The sequence below is a fragment of the Equus caballus genome, chromosome 1, assembly GCF_041296265.1.
Source record: "Equus caballus isolate H_3958 breed thoroughbred chromosome 1, TB-T2T, whole genome shotgun sequence".
NCBI classification, from domain to species: Eukaryota; Metazoa; Chordata; class Mammalia; order Perissodactyla; family Equidae; genus Equus; species Equus caballus.
Window position 1 is genome coordinate 151,780,928 of NC_091684.1, and position 21,027 is coordinate 151,801,954.

At 41.9% G+C, this 21,027-nt stretch overlaps 2 protein-coding genes across 5 annotated transcripts in view; both read right to left on the reverse strand.

Annotated features, from left to right (window-relative positions):
- TMOD3 (tropomodulin 3) overlaps positions 1 to 3,367 on the reverse strand; it is an 80,866-nt gene extending 77,499 nt beyond the window's left edge. The window contains exon 1 of the mRNA XM_023617372.2: positions 3,054 to 3,367. The gene's annotated coding sequence lies outside the window, so the exon portion shown is untranslated. The remainder of the gene's footprint in view (positions 1 to 3,053) is intronic.
- A 9,225-nt stretch (positions 3,368 to 12,592) lies between these two features.
- TMOD2 (tropomodulin 2) overlaps positions 12,593 to 21,027 on the reverse strand; it is a 49,670-nt gene continuing 41,235 nt past the window's right edge. For all 4 annotated transcript variants that reach the window (XM_023617385.2, XM_023617377.2, XM_023617396.2 and 1 more), the window contains exon 10: positions 12,593 to 20,223. In XM_023617385.2, coding sequence (XP_023473153.1) covers positions 20,189 to 20,223 — 35 coding nt within the window. In that variant the 3' untranslated portion in view covers positions 12,593 to 20,188. The remainder of the gene's footprint in view (positions 20,224 to 21,027) is intronic.

The window sequence follows — 21,027 nt, forward strand, 5'->3', positions numbered from 1 at the left end:
ACAGCCTAGAGAATAAGGCCCTCCTCAACTATTTGAATCAAGAGTGAGCCCATACATATTTAAATTTAAGAGAAACTGAAAAGGATGAAGAACAGTTTGCCAGCTAATTTGATCTTTAAAAGATGGTAACATAGCCAAAATAACAAGAGCAGTGTACATCAAACCAACAGCTGAAAACCTGAGCTCTTTTCTCCTCCTGTTTTCCTAGGTCCTCCTGTCTTCCTTCCTCTTCATCTTTTCCCCTCTCTCTGTTGGTTTCTATCCAGGTATATTTTTATCCCCAACAACTCTCCCCTTTCCTACGATACTGCTCAGATCTAACTGATTTTCATTCACCCCAGGTTCTAAATAAATAAATTTATAAAATTGTACTGTATTCTATGTAAATATGTCATATATGCTCAAACAGAACAGAGAGTATAGCCTGGGGGTACAGAGATGTCCAGTGAATGGAAAAAAGATGACTTCATTTGTTTCCCATCCCCAGAAATGTAAGAGACCTCTCCCTCTGAACTCCCGCTGCACGCTTGTATTCCCTCAGATGGCTCTGGCAGTGTTGTGAACTATAAACAAGCACGCACGCCTTATCTCAGAGAGACAAAGCGCCCAGACAAAACCCATGTCTTGTATGTCTGTATTCACCATGAGCCTAAGACAGTGTCTTGTACAGGACGGGGTAAAACACATTTTGAATTACTGAATAAACATGAATGAAAACAACTGAGGGTGGAAGAGGACAAGAAAAAAAAAAATCTGAGAGGAAACAGCAAAGAGAGAGGAAAGAAAGAGGAGAAAAAAGAAAACACAAAAAACTTGTGCAGGCAATTATTTTTGTTAGAGTGAGTAGGATTATTTTTAAAAATTGAGAGTTGGAAAAAGCCAATCACTATGCATCTAACATCATAGCTATCAGCATCAGTCTCTAAACTGTCATTATAAACACCTTAAAACATCTCCCAACCCTTGATATTTAAAGTGTGGTCTCCCACAGCAATGACATCATTCCCTATCTGACTTGCAGATTCTGGGGCCCCACTTCAAACCTACGAGACCCTGGGTGATTTGTGTGTGTTGAAGTTTGAGAAGCACCGGCATACACCATTCAAGTCCTTTCTGTTGTACTGAAACTGTGTTTTATTCAAATGGACCAGTAGCTGAGACTTGAAGAATCTGATTAGAGTGAAACCGATCATTGCATTGGGGGATGTGACCTATACGTATTTCACTTTAGGCGAAGTTATTAATTAGAGAGTAATTTGGCCTGGAAAGTATACCACAAAACTTGGAATTAGTCATAAGAACATGTTGAAAAGAAACTGATCATTAGGTCACAAACACTCTCAAAAAATCATTTTTGTTCCTTCATGCCTAGTACAGGCTAGTACAGGGCTAGGAATGACAAATGTGGCTAATGTTTCCTGAATGAATAAAATAAGTCAATTTTAAAAATCAGAGATATTTAGAGGCTGGCCCCGGGGCCTAGTGGTTAAGTTCACATGCTCCACTTCGGAGGCCCAGGGTTTCGCCGGTTCGGATCTTGGATGCAGACATGGCACTGCTCATCAGGCCATGCTGAGGCGGCGTCCCACATAGCACAACTAGAAGGACCTGCAACTAAGAATATACAACTATGTACTGGGGGGGATTTGGGGAGAAAAAGCAGAAAAAAAAAAAAAAGAAGAGGAAGAAGATTGGCAACAGTTGTTAGCTCAGGTGACAATCTTTAAAAAAAAAAATCAGAGATATTTAGAGCTGGAATAATCTCAGGGTCCCCTGGTCCAATAACCTCTTTTTAAAGATGAGCAAACTAGACATCTGAGAGGTTCAAAAGTAAGCAAGCTAAAAGAGTTGGAATATATTGGATCTCACATTTTAATTCCGTTTTTGTTCCTTTCATAGGAATGCATTAGAAAGGGGATTCTAAGTCTAACAATAAAATGATTGCAGGCTCTTAAGCGATAGGATAAAAAGGTGCCAAGGACTAGGAAGAAGAGTCAAGCAAAGGTAAATGAGGCTGGACTAAACTATTTTTCTAAGCCTCGTATATATTTTTTTGACAGGCCAGTTAATTAATCAACTTAATCTGCCGAAAAATTAATCTGAAGGATTCTCAGAAAAAGAAACAGGAGCTGCATGAAAATGTTACAGACCAAGGGAGACCGCACATGCCGAACTTCAATCTCCACAGGCTTATTTCCTGTTCAAGAACGACCTCCTGGGATAAGTTTCACCGCCGTGTTCATTCCCAGACGACTTTTGGTTTTAAGAGAGGCCAAGGGCAAGCTGGAAATGCGATTCTTAACTAAACACGAAAAAAAAAAAAATAAATCTGCGGCTGTTTCCCATTTGTTTGTAATCAGAATGCAGGCTCGCAGAGGAAACACACCAACCCCTGTTAGCAAAAATAAAACGACCCAGTCACGTCCTCAAAACAAACCAGCACACAAACTTCACAGCCGGATCCAGCTGTGCTGCACGGCAGCCAGGAATTTATTCTAAGACAGAGCAGAAAGATAAAAACGGCGAATGCAAGACAAGCTAGACTTCGATTTTAAAAAAAAAAAAGGGTGTGCCCCTAAGATTTTGGGGTTTTTTTTTTTCCTTTCCAACTTTCAACAAGCACAAGTCTTTAAAGGAGACTTGGTGAGAAAACCCTTCAGACGATCGTGCCCCGAGCTGCGCCTCGGTGCGGTGGCAGGGCGGGCAGGCAGGGCGAGCTCCTCGGCCGCGGCCGGCGCGGGCTCCAGCGGGAGGGGAAGGGGCCGGTCCCGAACCCGGGGAGGCCGGGCCCCCGAGTGATTCATCAGCGGCTCGGGGTTCGCGCGCCTCCACCGCGGGCGACGCCCAGCGCGCCCCACGGCCCCCACCCGGGCCCGTCCGCCCCGAGGCAGCCCCCGGCGTCCCCTCGCTCCCCGGGAGGGACCGGTAAGAGGAGAGACCGGAGCCGGGCGGCTGGAAGGCAGCAACCTCTCCCTGCTCAGCCACCATGGCCCGTGCGACTCCCTGCCCGCGCCCGCAGACGGACTTCCTGGAAAGCACCGCGCTGGGCTTACCTGGCTGGCGCCTGCTGGGATCACCGACCTCCTTCACAGACCCGCGGGGACTGCCTGCCGCCCAGTTCCCAGCGCCCGTTCGTCTGCCCGCGCTTGCCTCCCAGGGAGTTGCCGGATCCACCCGCCAGCAGCTCCCCCAACCCGCCGGCGCTGTCCGTGCGGCTGGTTCCCCCTCCGCCACCGATGCGCATGCGCACTCCCGGGTCGTAGGGCATCCTGGGAGTTGTAGTTCGAGCGAGGAGAGCTAAGCTCAGTGCTGACCCTGGTCTTTACAATCTGCAGGACTTTGGAAGCGGCTGCGGATGCCAAACCTTACACCAGCCTGGGACGACGCTCTCTACTCGTGGAAATATTTACCCTCGACCCTCTGGGAGCTATAAACAGCAGCTGGAAGCTCTTTGGTATAGATTTCCTCTTTAGTTTGACATTTACTAAAGAGGCATACAAGGCAGGGCTTGTATTGTAGCCTTGGTTGCTAATGCGAGGACGTGACGTCGAGCACTTTAAACTTGTCAGGAAAAACCGAAAGAAAAGTAAGCAAATAAAGGCTAAGGCACAAGAGGGGCATAAATCAGGTAGATGTCACCTCAAAAGCGTAGTGACTTTAGTGATTTCCTTAGGCATGCAACCAGGGATGATGTCGCAGCAACAGCCCTTATGTTCCCTGGCAGTTTCGGCCTCATCCCATCCTCCCTTTCCAGCTTCAAGCTCTAGCTTCACCAGGCGGTGGAGCTGGGCCAATGTAGGTGGGCGCTGCTCAAGGGAGGGGACTGAGGCAGATCGGTAGTCCGGAGGGGAGGATGGAGACCATGGGATTACCTAGGGGGACAGTTCAATGGCTGCCTTTTCTTTAGGGCTCTGAGGAGAAGGAACAGCGATGGCCTTCCATTCATTCATTCAGTCACTCAGCGGCAATTTTCCTGGTCTGTCTTCAGGAGGAAACCATTCCCAGGAGTAATGCTCAGCTTTGAAACACCTTCTTTCCCAAAGGCAGCCAGGGAGTGGACTGAAGTGCCTGCTTGAGGTACATTCCAGCTACACCCAGTGTGGTAGCCAACTACGGTTAAACCTCTCTTGGCATCTACTTCTGCCCCTGAGAGCAAGGAGCACCCTAGGTAAACACTCTGGAATTTCATGCAACTGGCACCTACTAATCCCAGCAATGAAGGTCACTGATGATTCAGTTTTTAAGAAAAAAACCCCTCCTAAATGGCAAATACTTTTAGAAGATCATCAACATTAAATCTTGTGGCCATTGCATCTTATTTCCTATGGCAAATTAGCGTGAATCAATTTCTCAAATATTCTTGCAGATAGCTTTCTGAGAGCAACTTCCTAAAGAATTCAGGTTCAACTAATATTTATTGAGTACTTAATCCACACCAAGCACTGTGCCAACTCTTCATTTATAATATCTCATCCAATCCTCAGAGTAACCCTATAAGAATATATTAATATCCTCCACTTCTACAGATGAGAAAACTAAAACTCAGAAAAGTTAAGTAATTTGCACAAGGTCACAGAGCTAGTAACTGGAGATCCAGAAATAAAGCACAAGTAGCCTGACTCAAATTCCAGCATGCTTTTCATTGTTGATCAATGTGTCTCCTAAATCTCGTCAAATTCTTTAAAGTAAGATAATCTGTGGCCATGTCCATGGTACATGAAACAAATTCTCTAACTCTGACTGGATGAGATGAATATCTGGATTCATTTGATAGTTCTATATTTCATTATAAGTTAATATATAGGTATTCTGGCTTACCAGCAAGTCTCTTGTGAATTCCTGCTATACCTCTGAGGCATCACTCTTGGGGAAACTGACAAAATGGAGTTCCTGAACAAGCAGAACTGAGGACTACAGCCACCCAGATGTGGTTTGTTTTAAGAAGGATTTTCCTCCACAATGTGGCTTCTTTTGCTTTGCTTTTTAGGCAGAAAGTCTTTTAAATCAATGTCTGACTGATTTAATCTAAGACATGTTTCCTCCCTGACCTTTCAGTATGGGGTGTTAGGTGTACATTATTTTCTCTTTTAGCTATTCTTTGTTTATTTGTTTGTTTTCTTTTGTTTTTTTAAGGAAGATAAGCCCTGAGCTAATATCCACTGCCAATCCTCCTCTTTTTGCTGAGGAAGACTGGCCCTGAGCTAACATCCGTGCCTATCCTCCTCTACTTTATATGTGGGATGCCTACCACAGCATGGCTTGCCAAGTGGTCCCATGTCCGCATCTGGGATCCGAACTGGTGAACCCCGGGCCGCTGAAGCAGAACGTGCGAACTTAACTGCTGCATCACCAGGCTGGCCCCTCTCTTTTTCCTAACAAATGTCTGCATCTTATTTTAGTTCCTTTTTCTAAAATAAAGTGCTTTGGTGCTGGATTTTTTTTCCCCTTTCTTCAAACAAATATTATCATTATGTAATCACAAGGCTTACAAACATGAATCTCCTAAACCCATGTACATTAAATACCATATATAGGACCAGAGATGTTAAGAATAACATCCTAATAGCATATAAAACTGTAAAAAATAGAACCTCCCTCACTGCTTCCTCTCTCTTGCTACAATCTATTCTCTACAGCAGCAGCCAGAATGATCTTTATAAAACAAATCAGATCTTGTCACCCTTCTGCCCCCAATCATTCATGGCTTCCCATCACATTTGAAATGAAACTCCAAGTTACCACCGCTCCAAGTCCTTACAGGACGATTTTATTTCCTACCACACTCTCTCTCACTCTGCTGCACTCACACTGGCCTCTCTCAGGGTTCTCAGTCCTGCCAGGCATATTCCCCTCTCAAGATCTTTGCACTACATGGGACAATGCTCTTCCTTCCAAATACTCATGGCCCATGCCCTGGTATTAATGAAGGTTCTGCCCAAATGTCACATCTGAAAGGTCTTCTCTGATCTCCTCACCCTGTCTTTCTCCCCTTTCTTTACTTTGTTTGTTTTCATAGCACTCGTCACTACCTGACATCATCTTGCTTATTAGCATAAGCTCAGGAGGACTTTGTATTGTTTACCTCTCTATCTCTAGCATCAGCAACAATGCCTGACACACTGTAGGTATCCAATAAGTATTTGTAAATAAATGAATATTGAATCCTTCCCTTCCCCTCCTCCTCTCATTTCAGGACACAAAACCAGAGGGTTTGCCTGTAAATGCCAGCCAGTGACCTGATTCGGATATAAACACCAGCTGCAACAGGGCTGGCTCCACAGGACAAGACCCACTGAAACTCATTCTGAAATGGGGACAGAGCTCTCTTTTAAAAACACTATACTTCATGAGTTGCCATTATGAGCTTATAGTTAGAAGAACACAATTCTTGAAGAAAAAAAAAAAAAAACGAAAAACCTGAAAATTGTATTTACATAAATAAGTGAAAAGGTAAATTCACTAAATACCTGTGGTGGACTGAAATATTGTCCCCAAGTACTTGCTCTCCTTTAGAGGAAAAGACAGCCCCGCCCACTGCGCTGCACTGTCAGGCTTGGCTATGATCTGGTATGAGGTTTTCCTTCTTTCTTCACACAAACGTTGTATTGGAATCACAAAGCTTCCAAATATGAATCTTGCTTTGGCCAATGGAATGGGAGTGGAGGTGACACTGGGACAGCTCTGAGTGGAAGCTTTAAGGGCCTTTGCTGTTTCCCATTAGTGTGCTTACTTTTTCCCTTCACCAAGAGAAGGGCATGTTCCAAATAGAGGCTGGTCCTTCTGCCTGGTCCTAGGGTGGGTCACATGGGTCAGTGCCTCAGCCAAACACAGCTACTGACATGTAATGTCAGCAAGAAGTAAACTGAGATTTAGGTTTGTTTGTTACTGTAGACTGACCAAGCAAAAGCTGACTACTGCAGTGACGGTTCAGTACAAGGCGATCCTCTGAAACAGAAGTGGCATGGCACCCCTCCCCCCGACCCCGTGCATTTAACCCCACCTCAAGTGATGGGAGACAGTTTAAGTTCAACATACCACAGAGAACAAATCTCTGACTGTTAGGTAAAATATTTGAATAAGGACAGACTATGGTTCTTATTAGTTTTCAGGCTTCGGTTAGAGTGAAAGTGATTGGTAAAATGACACTGTAATTGTATTTAATGTATTACAACCCCTAATTAGTGTTATCTTTAAACTTCCAGCTAGAGTAACTCATAAAGCATGTCACACTGAATCATCACCTGCAAATTAAAGCCAGCAGCAATTTTCTTGTTATTAAAGGGTTCCTTTAGGAAATAATTTCCTTCAAATGTTTAAGTTCAGTTTTTTTTCCTAGCCACGTATTTTATAGGAGAGCTGAGAAAACTTAAGCTGAAGATATAAACTTGAAACTAAAAGGTAAGGATTTCATCCTGGGAACCTGACATTGGTGAAAGCAGTGGGAGGAAGAAACCAGAGAAGGTAGTACCATGGCTGGGGCATGCAATTGTATAGAAAGGACTCAAGCAACCCCTGCGGCTTGAAATGGCCTTCCCTATCACCGTCTCTGTTAGAAGCCTCCTCATGTTTCACTGTCCATCTCAATCCCTACTTCTCATTCAAACTCCCGTAATGCCATCAGCTGGAATTAATTTTGCTGTTCCTCATGTTTTCATACTTCGTTATGACTTCACTGGAGGTACACTGACTATACATTTCAGCCAAATGCCAAAGGGCTGAGAGTTTAAATTTTCAGCTGAAGCCAAGGTTGCTGACAAATACCACTATCAAAGAACAAACTTCTAGGATACACAAATAAACCTAACATTTTATACCAAAGTTCTAATTATTATTTTAAGTGTTAGTGCTATATCACCTCACTCCTGTCAGAATGGCTATAATTAACAAGACAGGAAACAACAAGTGTTGGAGAGGATGTGGAGAGAAGGGAACCCTCATACACTGCTGGTGGGAGTGCAAACTGGTGCAGCCACTATGGGAAGCAGAATGGAGTATCCTCAGAAAATTAAGAATAGATCTACCATATGATCCAACTATTCCACTGCTGGGTATTTATCCAAAGAACATGAAAACACCAATGCATAAAGATACCTGCATCCCTATGTTCATTGCAGCATTATTCACAATAGCTAAGACTTGGAAGAAACCTAGATGCCCATCAAGGGACGAATGGATAAAGATGATGTGGTATATATACACAATGGAATACTACTCAGCTATAAGAGATGATGAAATCTGGCCATTTGTGACAACATGGATGGAACTTGAGGGTATTATACTAAGTGAAATAAGTCAGAGAGAGAAAGTCAAATACTGTATCATCTCACTCATAAGTAGAAGATAAAACCAACAACAGACACATAGCAACAGAGATTGGATTGGTGGTTACCAGAGGGGAAGTGGGGAGGGAGGGGGGCGAAAAGGGTGATTAGGCACAGATCTGTGACCTAAATGGAATTGAATAAGAATTAAATTCTGGTTTTAAATCATAAATGCTAGGTACACCAAACATTTCTACAAAGAATGGAATTATGATATGATATAATCTCTACTTATCCTTCCTTGTATTATTATTGTATTGTGTTATAATTTTTATAAACATTTATTGGCTAAAAAAGACATCCTGTTCTTCCTAAGTTATCTAGCTAATGCATTCTCTCCTTATATTTGTAGTAACTGTCAATCTCTTTTCCTATTTATCCACTTGAAAGTTCTTAATAATTTTTAATTATTTTGAATTGATTTTGAGCCTAAAATACACCTTTCACAATCAGCAATTATTACAGCATTTTATTATCCAATAATTTATATACATTTATACTTTTGATAGAATTTCAAAAAATAAATAACATAGAGATTTTTCACTTGGGTTACATCTAGAATGCATGCCTGTATCTGAAAATGAATATTCATATAATAAAGCAAGTCTAAATGACATACTTTGTTCTTTTCAGCAACAGCGTTGACTGATTGGATATAAGAATAACCTTTATAAACACCTAAACACCAACCATGCCAAAGGTCAAGGATGATGAAGATAATATTGAAGCAGGCATTTCAAAAGCTGAGGCCCAAGGGGCCGGCCGGGTGGCACAGCAATTAAGTTCGCACGTTCTGCTTCAGCGGCCTGGGATTCACCGATTCGGACCCCGGGTGTGGACATGGCACCACTTGTCAAGTCATGCTGTGGCAGGCGTCCCACATAGAAAGTAGAGGAAGATGGGTATGGATGTTAGCTCAGGGCCAGTCTTCCTCAGCAAAAAGAGGAGGATTGGTGGCAGATGTTAGCTCAGGGCTGATCTTCCTCAAAAAAAAAAAAAAAAAAAAAAAAAAAGCTGAGGCCCAAAGCCCAGGCAAAATAGCAGATTTTTGGCCAAATACCAAGACTCTTTGTCTAACGTCACTTAATACAGAGTTAGCTTTTAGGCAGGCACATTCTACTTCTTATTCACAGTTAAGCTTTTGTCAACACCAAAGTCTTTATCCCTCCACACAGAGGGTAGTTAAGTCATATTTTTCCCATTCTATCTTTTGTAGTTGTTTTTTTGGATTAAAAGTAGAAAGCTGTACTATAACTTCTACAGAATTTGATGTGATTAGATACAGGCTTGTCCTTTGGCCTGTCTGATATTTTTGAACCCGTCAAAATAATCCTTTTCCTTCCCAGTGCCCATCAACTAAAGACTCACTTGGTATTCCATCAGTATCACAACCAAATTGCTGATAAACTGCTGATCAAAACATGTCAAGGAAAGATCCCTTTGGTGGCTACTAAGCCCTTCTGGTTGAAATTCTTCTGTACATCAGCATAGACTTATGATCAAGAGTCAAAAAAGACTATATTAATTTTTCAAGATTGGCACCTGAGCTAACATCTGTTGCCAATCTTCTTCTTTTTTCCCCTTCTTCTTCTCCCCAAAGCCCCCCAGTACATAGTTGTATATTCTAGTTGTGAGTGCCTCTGGTTGTGCTATGTGGGACGCCGCCTCAGCATGGCCTGATGAGTAGTGCCATGTCCACGCCCAGGATCAGAACCAGCGAAACCCTTGGCCGCTGAAGCCGAGGGCATGAACTTAACCACTTGGCCATGGGGCCGGCCCCCAAAAAGACTGTTTAAATCAGTCATTTAACTATTTAGTTGCACCGTTACGGAGCCCACATTTCTCAAGCATGTTGTGAGGTTTGTCAAACGTCTGGCTGAAATCCAGATACTGTGTGTTTTTTGACTGTATTCTCGTGACTTCCTATCATTTATTCTAAGTGAATCTGTGCTGCCTCTTAGAGACCACTGCTTCACTTCTAAATGGTTACAGACCACTAAAGCAGAGAACACACTTTTCTAAAGTTTTGCTCAGGATTGATAAGTTCAGTGGTCTACAGTTTGGAAAATTCCTCCCCTGTCCACCATCAAGCAAACTTTTGAGTCATGCACCCCGCCCCCTGGTTTTCCTACATCACCTCCCTTCTTAGGTTGGTTGGGTCCAAAGCACAGCCCTACCTCATTCGAGCATGCATATATCCAGGTCCTACTGTGGTCCTGTGACATGTGGGACACTTGCTAAAGGCTGTGGGCATCTGCTCATGTTCCCTGACCAGTGGGACTGGAAGTGGGTTGGTAGCTGGGGCAGAGAGGGTATGGGGAACCAGTTCTTATAGCCACAGGGAAAGGCTGACTGAACAAGCGGATAGACGTGGTCCATAACAGAGTCAAGTCTAACACACAACAGACCCTAAAGTCAAGGAGTTGGTACTGAAGCCAGACTGCCAAATCTAAAGGAGGGCACCAGGGCCAGCCCAGTGGCACAGCAGTTAAGTGCGCACGTTCCGCTTTGGCAGCCCAGGGTTCGCGGTTCGGATCCCTGGTGCGGACACGGCACCTCTTGGCAAGCCATGCTGTGGTAGGCATCCCACATATAAAGTAGAGGAAGCTGGGCATGGATGTCAGCTCAGGGCCAGTCTTCCTCAGCAAAAAGAGGAGAATTGGCAGCAGATGTTAGCTCAGGGCTAATCTTCCTCAAAAAAAAAAAAAAGTAAATAGAGGAGAGCACCGAGAAAGCAGAGCAAGAACAAACAAGTTGAAACATCAGGTCATGAAGAGCCAAGCTAAATGACAGGGTGGATCAGGAGAAACTCCTGGGTCAGCTCTATCTTGTTTATATTCAATTCCTGGAGTGACAGGGAGGGCCTGTCTGCCAGAAGGGAATGGACAGTGGAAACACGAAAATGAGTAACAGTCAGTCCTGCTTAAATTCCTGACATTGTCAGCATAAAATGGAGAACTTTGTTGGCATTAACATCCACGGATATTTATCTAAGTTGGAATTTTGGATAGTAATATCTAAAGTGCCTTCTATATGCCTGGCACTGTTCTAAGTGTTTTACACATGAATCCTCATAATAGTACCACTGTGAACTATGATTACAATTCCTATTTTACAGACGAAGAAACTGAAGCTAGGTAATTTGCACAAATTCACACAACTAACAGAAGTGAGATTTGAACTGGGCAAGTCTGACCCCAAAGTGCGCACCAGTAACTCCTGTTCATGACAGCCCCAAAGACTGAAAGAAGGCTTTAAACAAAACAATTACTACATTTCCTCCCCCAGGAGAAGGTGTGAAACAGCAAATACAGAAATTACACATAGGCCTTCTAAGCTTCTTCTTGGACCTCATCATGAGTCTAAGTGACAAAGAGGGCAGAATTCAGAAAGAGCAGGAACAGTAGATTTTCTTGTTTTTCCAGGACAAACCATTACAATGTAACTTTATTATTTTTAGTATCTGTGTTATCAATCCTAGCACAGCTTAAAAAAAAAAACGTAGGGGCTGTCCCTGTGAACTATGTTAAGTTCACGTGCTCCGCATTGGCAGCTCAGGGTTTCGCCAGTTCGGATCTTGGGCGTGGACATGGCACCGCCCATCAGACCATGCTGAGGTGGTGTCCCACATGCCACAACTAGAAGGACCCACAACTAAAATATACAACTATGTACTGGGGGGATTTGGGGAGAAAAAGCAGGAAAAAAAAAAAGAAGATTGGCAACAGTTGTTAGCTCAGGCGCCAATCTTAAAAAAATAAAAAAAAGTAAATCCAAAGTTCATATAAAAAACTCGAGGTAAAAAAGTTAACCAATTTGGGTTATCTGTATTCTTTCTCCCATTTATTCTAAAAAATTTTAACTGTTTAGCTGAATATGCGCATTTTTGTTTTAATAATGAGTTCTCTTTCTCCCTCTGGCTACTTCCTGTTGTCTTTTACTTCTTATCTTCTTCATAATAAGGGCACTTTATTTTATCATTTGATGTTTTTTTTGGTGAGGAAGATTGTTGCTGAGCTAACATCTGTGTTGCTCTTCCTTTATTTTGCATGTGGGATGCTGTCACAGCACAGCTTGATGGGTGCCATGTAGGTCTACACCCAGGACCCGAACCCGAGAACCCCAGGCTGCTGAAGCAGAGTGCGTGAAATTAACCACTATGCTACCAGGCCAGCCCCGAAGGGCACTTTATAGTCTTTTCTGCAAATATATTCATCTAATGTGAGAAACTGTGCCAACCATTTATTTTAAAGAGACAATATGTCTAAAAATTAGCCAGATTAAGTCAGTTTTTATTTTCATTTTAAATGGAAAGTTTATTCATTCCTAATGTTCTGTACATTTTCACTTGGAAACTGCATTCCAGACACAATGAATACATTATATCTTTGAAAGCAGAAAGACCTTGATTAATTAAAACAGTATACATTTACCTTAGCATTAAGTCTGGCTGGCTAATTTCAAAGGGTCAAACATTGCACCTATTTGTGCCAACTGGAATCCTTACGAAGCAGCAGGGTAAAAGTATTTCATGCTTCATCACACATTTATTTCCCATACAATGTTCAATTTCACATTTAAAAGGCAAATTAGTCTTTAATTCCCTAATGGATATAATAAATGTTTACCTTTGATTGAAAAGTTTCAAAATGAAAAATGAAACTATGTGAAATTTTCCAATAACTGCTTAGCCAAATAAATGTTGCCAATATAAGTTCAAACCGTTTACAAAGTATTATTTCCTTTGTTCTCTTCAAAACAATACAAGTACACATAAAGTCACACATTACAGGCATCTGAACTCGTAAAATATTACAGATTGGTGGCATGCAAGTATTTTACACTTTTAAAAGCAATGAAAAATGCCATTTGTTTTCTTTGAATAGATGAAACAGAATTAAGATAAAAGTTTAATTAAAATACAAATATTATTCCATGAATATGGTAGGGTGTTTTTTTTTTTCTTTTTAAACCAAAGTGGCAGAGATAAGAATTTTAGGTCAGAATAATTTCTTTCTTAACTAAAGATTGTCACTGGCAATGTTTGGTACTAAAATAAAATTCCCTTAAAAAGCACATTTTCTATCCATCTCATTTCACCACGTGGCCAATTCCTATCTATCCACATTTAGCTTATCCATGGGAAATTTTTAATCCTGGGCCCGCTTTTCTCAATTACACAGTGTACTTCAGATTGGCTTCTCTTTGTTATCCAGTCAATAAGTGCTCAGAAACACACACACACATTTGAAACAAAAGCCTATGAAAAACATGCTGTGTTTACTGTGCTCAGTTTCCTTCTCTGCATTTCCTCCTCTCCCTCTCCACCAATTGTGAGGAGAAAATATTCTATATTTTAAAATATCCTCTCAGAAAAGGCTGCTCCTCCAGAACTATTCTGAAGACAGTAAAAGCCACTGAAGAGGAACAGATAACTCTGGAAGGTTGAGATCTCCTCCTCTGAACCAAGCCTTGAGAAGAGAGATGGGGCTGCGGTGGAGGCATTACTCACACAGGTTCAGAGGCAATGGAAATACCTTAGAACCACAGGACTGAAACGTTTGGGAGCTGGAAGGGACCTTAGAGAGCATCTAATCTGCTCACTTCATTTTACAGATGAATGAAGACACAATAGATGGAAAGTCTTGCCCAAAGTCACACACAGCTGTCATCCAAATCAGCATTGTTTTCTAAAAATATCACATGGTGGCAAATGGAGCATAATTCTTGTGAGGCTGAAGGACAATTCAATTCAAGCAACATTTATTAAGCACCTATTATGTACAAAGCACCTTACTAGAAGCTAGTGAAGACACAAAGATTGATGAGACAGTTGCTGCCTCCAAGTGTTTATGAAAGTCCTATGAGGCCATGTTTCAATAGCTTTCTTAGCAGAAAATAACACTGACTAGGGCTAAGGTTGCTGGTGATAACAGGGCAGCTGCTGCCATGAGAGCTGACCTCACAGGTGACCCTTTCAGCCCTTCTCTATCAGAACTCAAGCCTATTACACAGCTGCTGGAGTCCTAAGGACAGTCTTCTCTCTTAAGCCTCCAGTCACACCTCAAGTCATAGCCTTACTCCCCCCCTCCCCCCAGTGATGACAGAGCTGGACAGGAGGGCAACAGGGCCCCAGACCCTCCCCTCAATTCTCAATCACCATTTGCTTCCCTTTTGCGTCCAGCCTTAGGCTCTCTGCAAGGGTCCTCACCATCCCAGGAAAATGCCCTACCACTTACATCACTGGTATATAACACCCACCACCCCCATCAGCCAACTCTCCTGCCTCTTTGTTGAAAGTAAAATAATTCCAGTCCTCTACGCCACACCCATGCTTCAATGCCCCAGACTCGACAAGATGTGAGAGATGTAATTGTTGGTCAGAAGAAAATAAAACAGATTCAGGAGGCAGCAGAAAACATTAGTGAATAGATAACAAAAATGATCTCCCACTTTTGTATAGCCCTTTCCAGTATAGTGTTTTCATCCCATTATCTGATTACATTCTCACCACAACTCTGTGAGGTAGTTAGTGAAGATATTATTCCCATTATAATACAGCTGAAGAACCTTAGGCTTGAGAGACTAAGTGGCTTGCCCCAAAGTCACCCAGCTAAGAAAGTGTGGAGCCAAGTGTCCAGGTTTCTTGACTCCAAATCCAGTGCTCTTTCCCCTAAGTAGTCTATAATTGTCAGGCAATTGAATGAATTGCCCATGTTCATATACCTGCTAAGTGTTGGTGATGGGATTAGGAGTCGGTCTCCAAATCTGTTAGTATGGTGCCTTTCCACCATACCAACTAGCAGAACCAATCTGCTCAGATGACAACCCCGGAAGACGTCAGAGAACAGTCTAGCTTCCTTCACCCTCTCCTGAGTCAATGATGCATCACAAAACTCGGAGAACCTTTGGTAAGTGTACAGCCTCCCTTGAACAGTACCCAGAGGCAGGTTACAAATTTAAACCTTGGAACTCCTACTCCAACCATCTACTGAATGTTTAATCATTGCTGTTATGGGCAGATGGGAAAGAGGTAAGCTGAGCAGAGCTGGCTTCTGCCCTTAAGCAAATTAAAACCTTTCATTACCCTTTCCTTCCCCACCTCACTCAGCCTGAACCACTTTACTAAACTCCTGAACCACAAAACAAGATCCAATCTGATCTAGAGTTGGCAGCAAGGAAACATCCTTGCCGTTCTGGGCACTTTTCTCTTTCCAGCTTGTTACCTGGAGGCCTGATCATGTGATTTTCCAGGAGGCTCAGCCTGATGCTTCCAAGCATTCTCACACCTTTCCTTTGCATGTGGCTCAGTCCTTCAGCTTTCAGGTTGGCCTGGTGAGTGACAGGGACATTTGAAACGAGGAGCAGTTAAGGGGAAACTGCTACTGGAAGGCAGAGCTAAAACATTCCCTCTTAGTTCTCTGCTCAGTAAAATGAAAATAGCGATTATTGCATCATTAGTGGAAGAGAGGAAGCTTCAGGATCATGACTTAAAACCCGACTCCAGAAACAGTTACAACTGAGCACAGGTAACATACCACAGAACCCAGTGTTCTCAACTTACTGCCCCCTGCCCATTTTTGCTGATGCTATGGATACTTGAACTAAAGATGGTATCCACTTTGGAAAAGGCACTCTACCCGAGAAACACATATCAAATTACATCAATCCAGAGTTCTTATACTCCCTCTGTCTCCTTCACAGTGCCTAGAAGAGAGCTAAGCACATCATGGCCATGAGAAAAGGAAATACCTGCAAACTCTTGTAAATTTAAGGGCTCTCTTACACCTAAAGGACGCTGATGCTTAACACCAGTTTCAAGAGTGAGTGTCTGAAATGTTCTCATGGCAGTTGTTCAGAGCACACTGGTTTCCCCCACACTGGTGCCCTGCCAGGGGCCATATTTCTGTCTGGAAGAGAAGCAGTTGTTCTGTTTGGTTTGGTGTGCCAGGCTCCCCTTAGGGAAATTGTTTTGAGGAGTATAGGCATTGGGATGATCTCTGAGTTTTTAAATGGAGATGGGCTTTTCTTGTAAGATGAAACTGCGTGCTCTAAGACGGGTGAGCTGCATGTGCCCCTCCAGGTTAGTGATTCTGTATCTAACCTAGGCCGGCAGCAACTCTGAAAGGGGTAAAGGAAGAGGGATGGGGAGACAGCATCTCCCTTCAATCAGTTGTCCAGCTTTAGCCAAATACCCGCTTATAGTATTTGGTGATCTGTAGGTACAAAATATTTATAATACAACATGCCCTACAAAGATGGAAGGAAGGACCTTAATCATGTTGATGAAAATGAAAGCACTTCTACTTATACACTTTAGGCATATGGACAGATTCAGTGCTGGAACAATAGAAAGATTTCCAGGCTTCTAATATGTATTCCCTAAGAGTTATCCTCTATACGTGCTGTGAAATTTGGTGGTTGGTGACCTAAGCCGCAAACTCCAGGAAGTAATATCACATTTTACCTGGGCCTGCAGCATCTCTAAAAAGGATAAGGGAAATGGAGCTGGGGAGAGAGCATCTCCCTTCAATCAGTGGTCCAGATGTAGCCAAATACCTCTTTAGATATTTAGGTATTTGGCAAGACTCACACACACATGCACACATGCACACACACACACTTATTTACATTATGCCCTACAAAGATGAAAGGAAGGGATTTAATCATGCTGATGAGGATAAAACAGCTTCTATTATACACTTCAGGCAGATGGGGGATGTGGTGTGGACTAATTATATGATCTCTAGACTTGCAGAATTATCTCCTAAAAGTCATCTTCTACACATGCTGGGATGGGTGTTGGTGACAGAGCCTGCAAGTCCAGGGGAGTGACTGTACACTTAGTGTGGGCCTGTACAAGCCTCACAGGGGAAAGGAGGTGGTCTGGGGAGAGAAGATCTCCCTTCAGTCAGTTGTCCAGATGTTGCCAAATAGCTCAACATAATATCTGGCGAAATGCATACACATAAAAATATTTTATGTACATTATGCCCCACCATGATGGATGGTAAAGGATTAGTCATGCTCATGATCATAAAGAGCTCCTACTGACACACTTTGGGCAGATGAGGAAATTAAGTCCTAGGCTAATTAAATGAGTCACAGGCTCCCAAAAACGTAAGTTTATCTCCTGATAGTTATCTTTAATATCCGAGTACTCATGGAAACGCTACCTTTGAAGCTACTTTAAAAACACAGGTAATGATAAGATAAACCGATTAGTAATAAATATTTGATTTCACAGATACTACTATGTGACTCAACTATTTTACAAGCTAAAAACAGTGTTAAATTTTGATAAGGTCTCTATTTTGCTTTGATACTACCAACAACTGCAGCAGAGTCACTATCCAATTCTGATTTTTCTCCCCTCACTTTCTGCCAGGGTTCGTTAGGTAGGAACTGCTTTAGCCCCAGTCCACAGCACCTTGGGGCTGCCAAGAATACTCTATAGGATCCAAGATTTCTTAGGAGTGAAGGCAAGGAAGAGAGTGAACCAGAAAAGAAAAGAAGAAGTCTTACTTTGAGGGGCATGTCAGGGACTCAGGACTTAAACATATCTGCAACAAATCTAAAGCAGAGGAGAAAGACACATAAGAGAAATGTTCTTCCCTTTGGCAACATGGTAACCAAAACATGTATACAAAAAAAGAATTGTACACATTTCACCCAGTGGTGTGCTAATGAATGTTTATCAACCAGCAACCTAGGGGGGAAGAAAGCCCTGATTTGTAACATTTGCTAATTTCCATGGTATAAATACTCCCACTACGGCCAATTTATATCTACCAATAAGAAGTTGTGAACTTCTGAGATGGAAGGAGATGTACAAGAGTATACCATCATATGGTATTTCTGCGATACAGACACAATAAGTGCAAATAATTCCAAGAGCACAGAAAACAGTAAAATGTATTTTTGAGTATTACTTTTGTTTTTAACCTAATGTATTTAATTGTAAGCATATGCCATTTAATTTTTAATAATGGCTGTGTTTACAGCCAGTTTGCAAAATTCTTGAAATTTAATAATTGATAAGCCTATACGAGTCAGCTCTAATATATCATACCTAACTGAGTAAGAGGGAAGGAAAAATCAGACTGAAACCATAAAATAATATTTACTATGATTTTTTAAAAATATATAGATAGAGAGATGTAGTAGAAAACGAATTAAAGAATTTTTAGGTTCCAAAATGTCAACATGTTCTGCTCATCCTTTCTTCAAAAAGTGTAAAATATTCTCAAGAAAATAAGATGTTTCAAAGGATTTTAGAGATACAGATGTGGGTACTTATAATATAGGCAAATATCCAATTTTATAAAGGCTATCTATCCTGAACAGTTTGCATGTGCTCTATAAGCTAACTAGAATAATATATGAACTGTTTTCCTATTAACTTGTTTTACTGCTATGAAGCAACTCAGGAGCATTCAATTACTAAACAAATTCTGGATTGGGCCTCCCTTCTGCCTGAGTCAGGGATCTCTTTTGCTCCAGGTGTCACCAGCACAAGCGATGTCACCTTTACCAAGGCTTGGAATGACAGAGAAAAGAAGAAAAAAGAGAGAGGTGCAAGGAAGGGAAGGAAGAAGGGAGGAAGAAGTGATGAAGGCAGTGTCAGAGTGCCACCAATTACAGCCTCAGGTACGGACAGTTATCAAAGACATGTGAGCCTGAGGCGCAGGCTGCAGTCACGTTTCTTCACTGCTGCTCTGCTAGATGAAAAGATTACTGCATACTACCATACAATCATCTCGGTTGTACTTTCACAGGCTTTATCCTTGAGATGACAAACATCTGGATAAGCAATCATTCACATTTTTTACTGATGTTTGCACATATGTGGATGGCTCACGCCATGTGGGCAGAAATCTGTATAATTAACTTGAATGTTGACATTTCATCCTGTGATCTTGTTAACACACTAAAGATAAAGCAATAAATGCTTCTAAAATTTGCCAAAATAATGCAGTCATGTGAATCAGACAACCTTAACGTGCAATTATTGTTTTATTTAGGAATGTACTGTTTTAAAAGCCTCCCTCACTAAAATTTAAAAATTTCCCATCATGTCTGGAAAACTTGAAAACAGCTTTGTAAAAAGTTATCCATAGAGTGATGTCAAAGATCGAATTTATGCTGAATAATCAGTAACGGTAGGTGTGCTAATTCATTTTGCTACCGGTGAGTCTGGCTTAAAGCTATATTCGTGGGTTAATAAATATTTTATACTTCTTTGCTAATGCTGTGTTAAAGTATCATAATGCTGTCTAGCTTTTAGGAAGATAACACCACTGACCTTCAATCAGTGGGCCATGTGCACTGAGCGATTTTTCTGGAACTAAGGGAGAATTTGTGCTAAGTTGGTCACATTTTCTCACCCAGTGAAACATTGGCAATACTAACTTCTTACGTGGTCAGCAGAATACTTCTGACGTCTTTAGCCTAACTCAAAGCTATGTATGTAAACAGAGATAGGCCTCTATCATAATCACAGTTACAAACACATTTACATACTAAATTCCTTGCAGTGGTTAAAAAAAAAAAAGTTCATGTAAGAAAGCAAGATAACCCAATATGACAAGTGGTTAAATAATTTCGATTGTTGTCACCCTCTAAGATCTGCACAAGTCCACTGGTGCAAGGTGCCAGAGGTGCCCATGAGCAAATAAAACAATTATATATGTTAAAAAATCCAAGATAAATAAGTAGTGCTAAAAAAGAGTAACAATTAAATTATTAGTTGTGCAATTAACGGAAATGAACAACCTTTGATAAAATGGTCCCCATGGGGAAGGAGAAGAGTTTTTGTTTGTTTTTAAATTGCTGCCATGGTGAAACTTCGCCTCTTCTTGTGAAGTTTACCTTCTGTCTCCTTCAACTCGCTTTTTACGAACTAGGTAAGAAAGAAAGAAAGGTTTAAAAAGGCACAGTGAAGGAATATTCCTTAAATTTCAGACAAACAACATTAATCACAGAGAATAGCAATCCCACACACTTGAGGATACAGTTATCTTAAATTTCAATACTCAATCACCCATGGCAATAGATGGAAATGAGAGAATAATCCAGCGTCTTTGGAATTTATATTTAAATAAAGCTATGTCTGATGGTTGGGAATCTGAATGTTAGAATTTGCTCATTTTCTAGGGAGTAGAAGGTCCAGAATAGGCCCACGAAACAGTGAACTTCTAAATATTATCATGGTCACTTATCCACAGAACATCTTCTCAGCTTCTGTGCAACCCCATCCCCAAGTGGCCTTAACTCCCCAGGGCCACACGTGCACAATCTATTAATTCTGATGGTGGTTTGAAGACCAGGAGGAGCTGCGAACAGAAGTTCCAAGTTTCTAAACCTGTTTTAAATAAAAACTCAGTATCACCCTCCGAGGAAGGCGTGATTCGGATGGCAAGCACACTCAGAGATTAAGGTTCTCTTAAGCAGATCCTTAAGATCAAAGAAGTGGCCTCCACTGCCCGTTCCCGGCTTCTGCAACCCTCTTCCTCTCCCTTCCACCTCCCCACCTGCAGGCTCTTCTGGTCAGTCTTCCGGCTACTCTTACCTTCCTGCATTTGGCAAAAATGGTGCCCTGGCTGTGGACCTGCCCCAGCTCTCCACTATAAATAGCCCAGTCTGCTCCTACCTAGGCAGCAGAACGTTTGACTAAAGCTGTTGCCCATAGCTGTCACTCATGGGC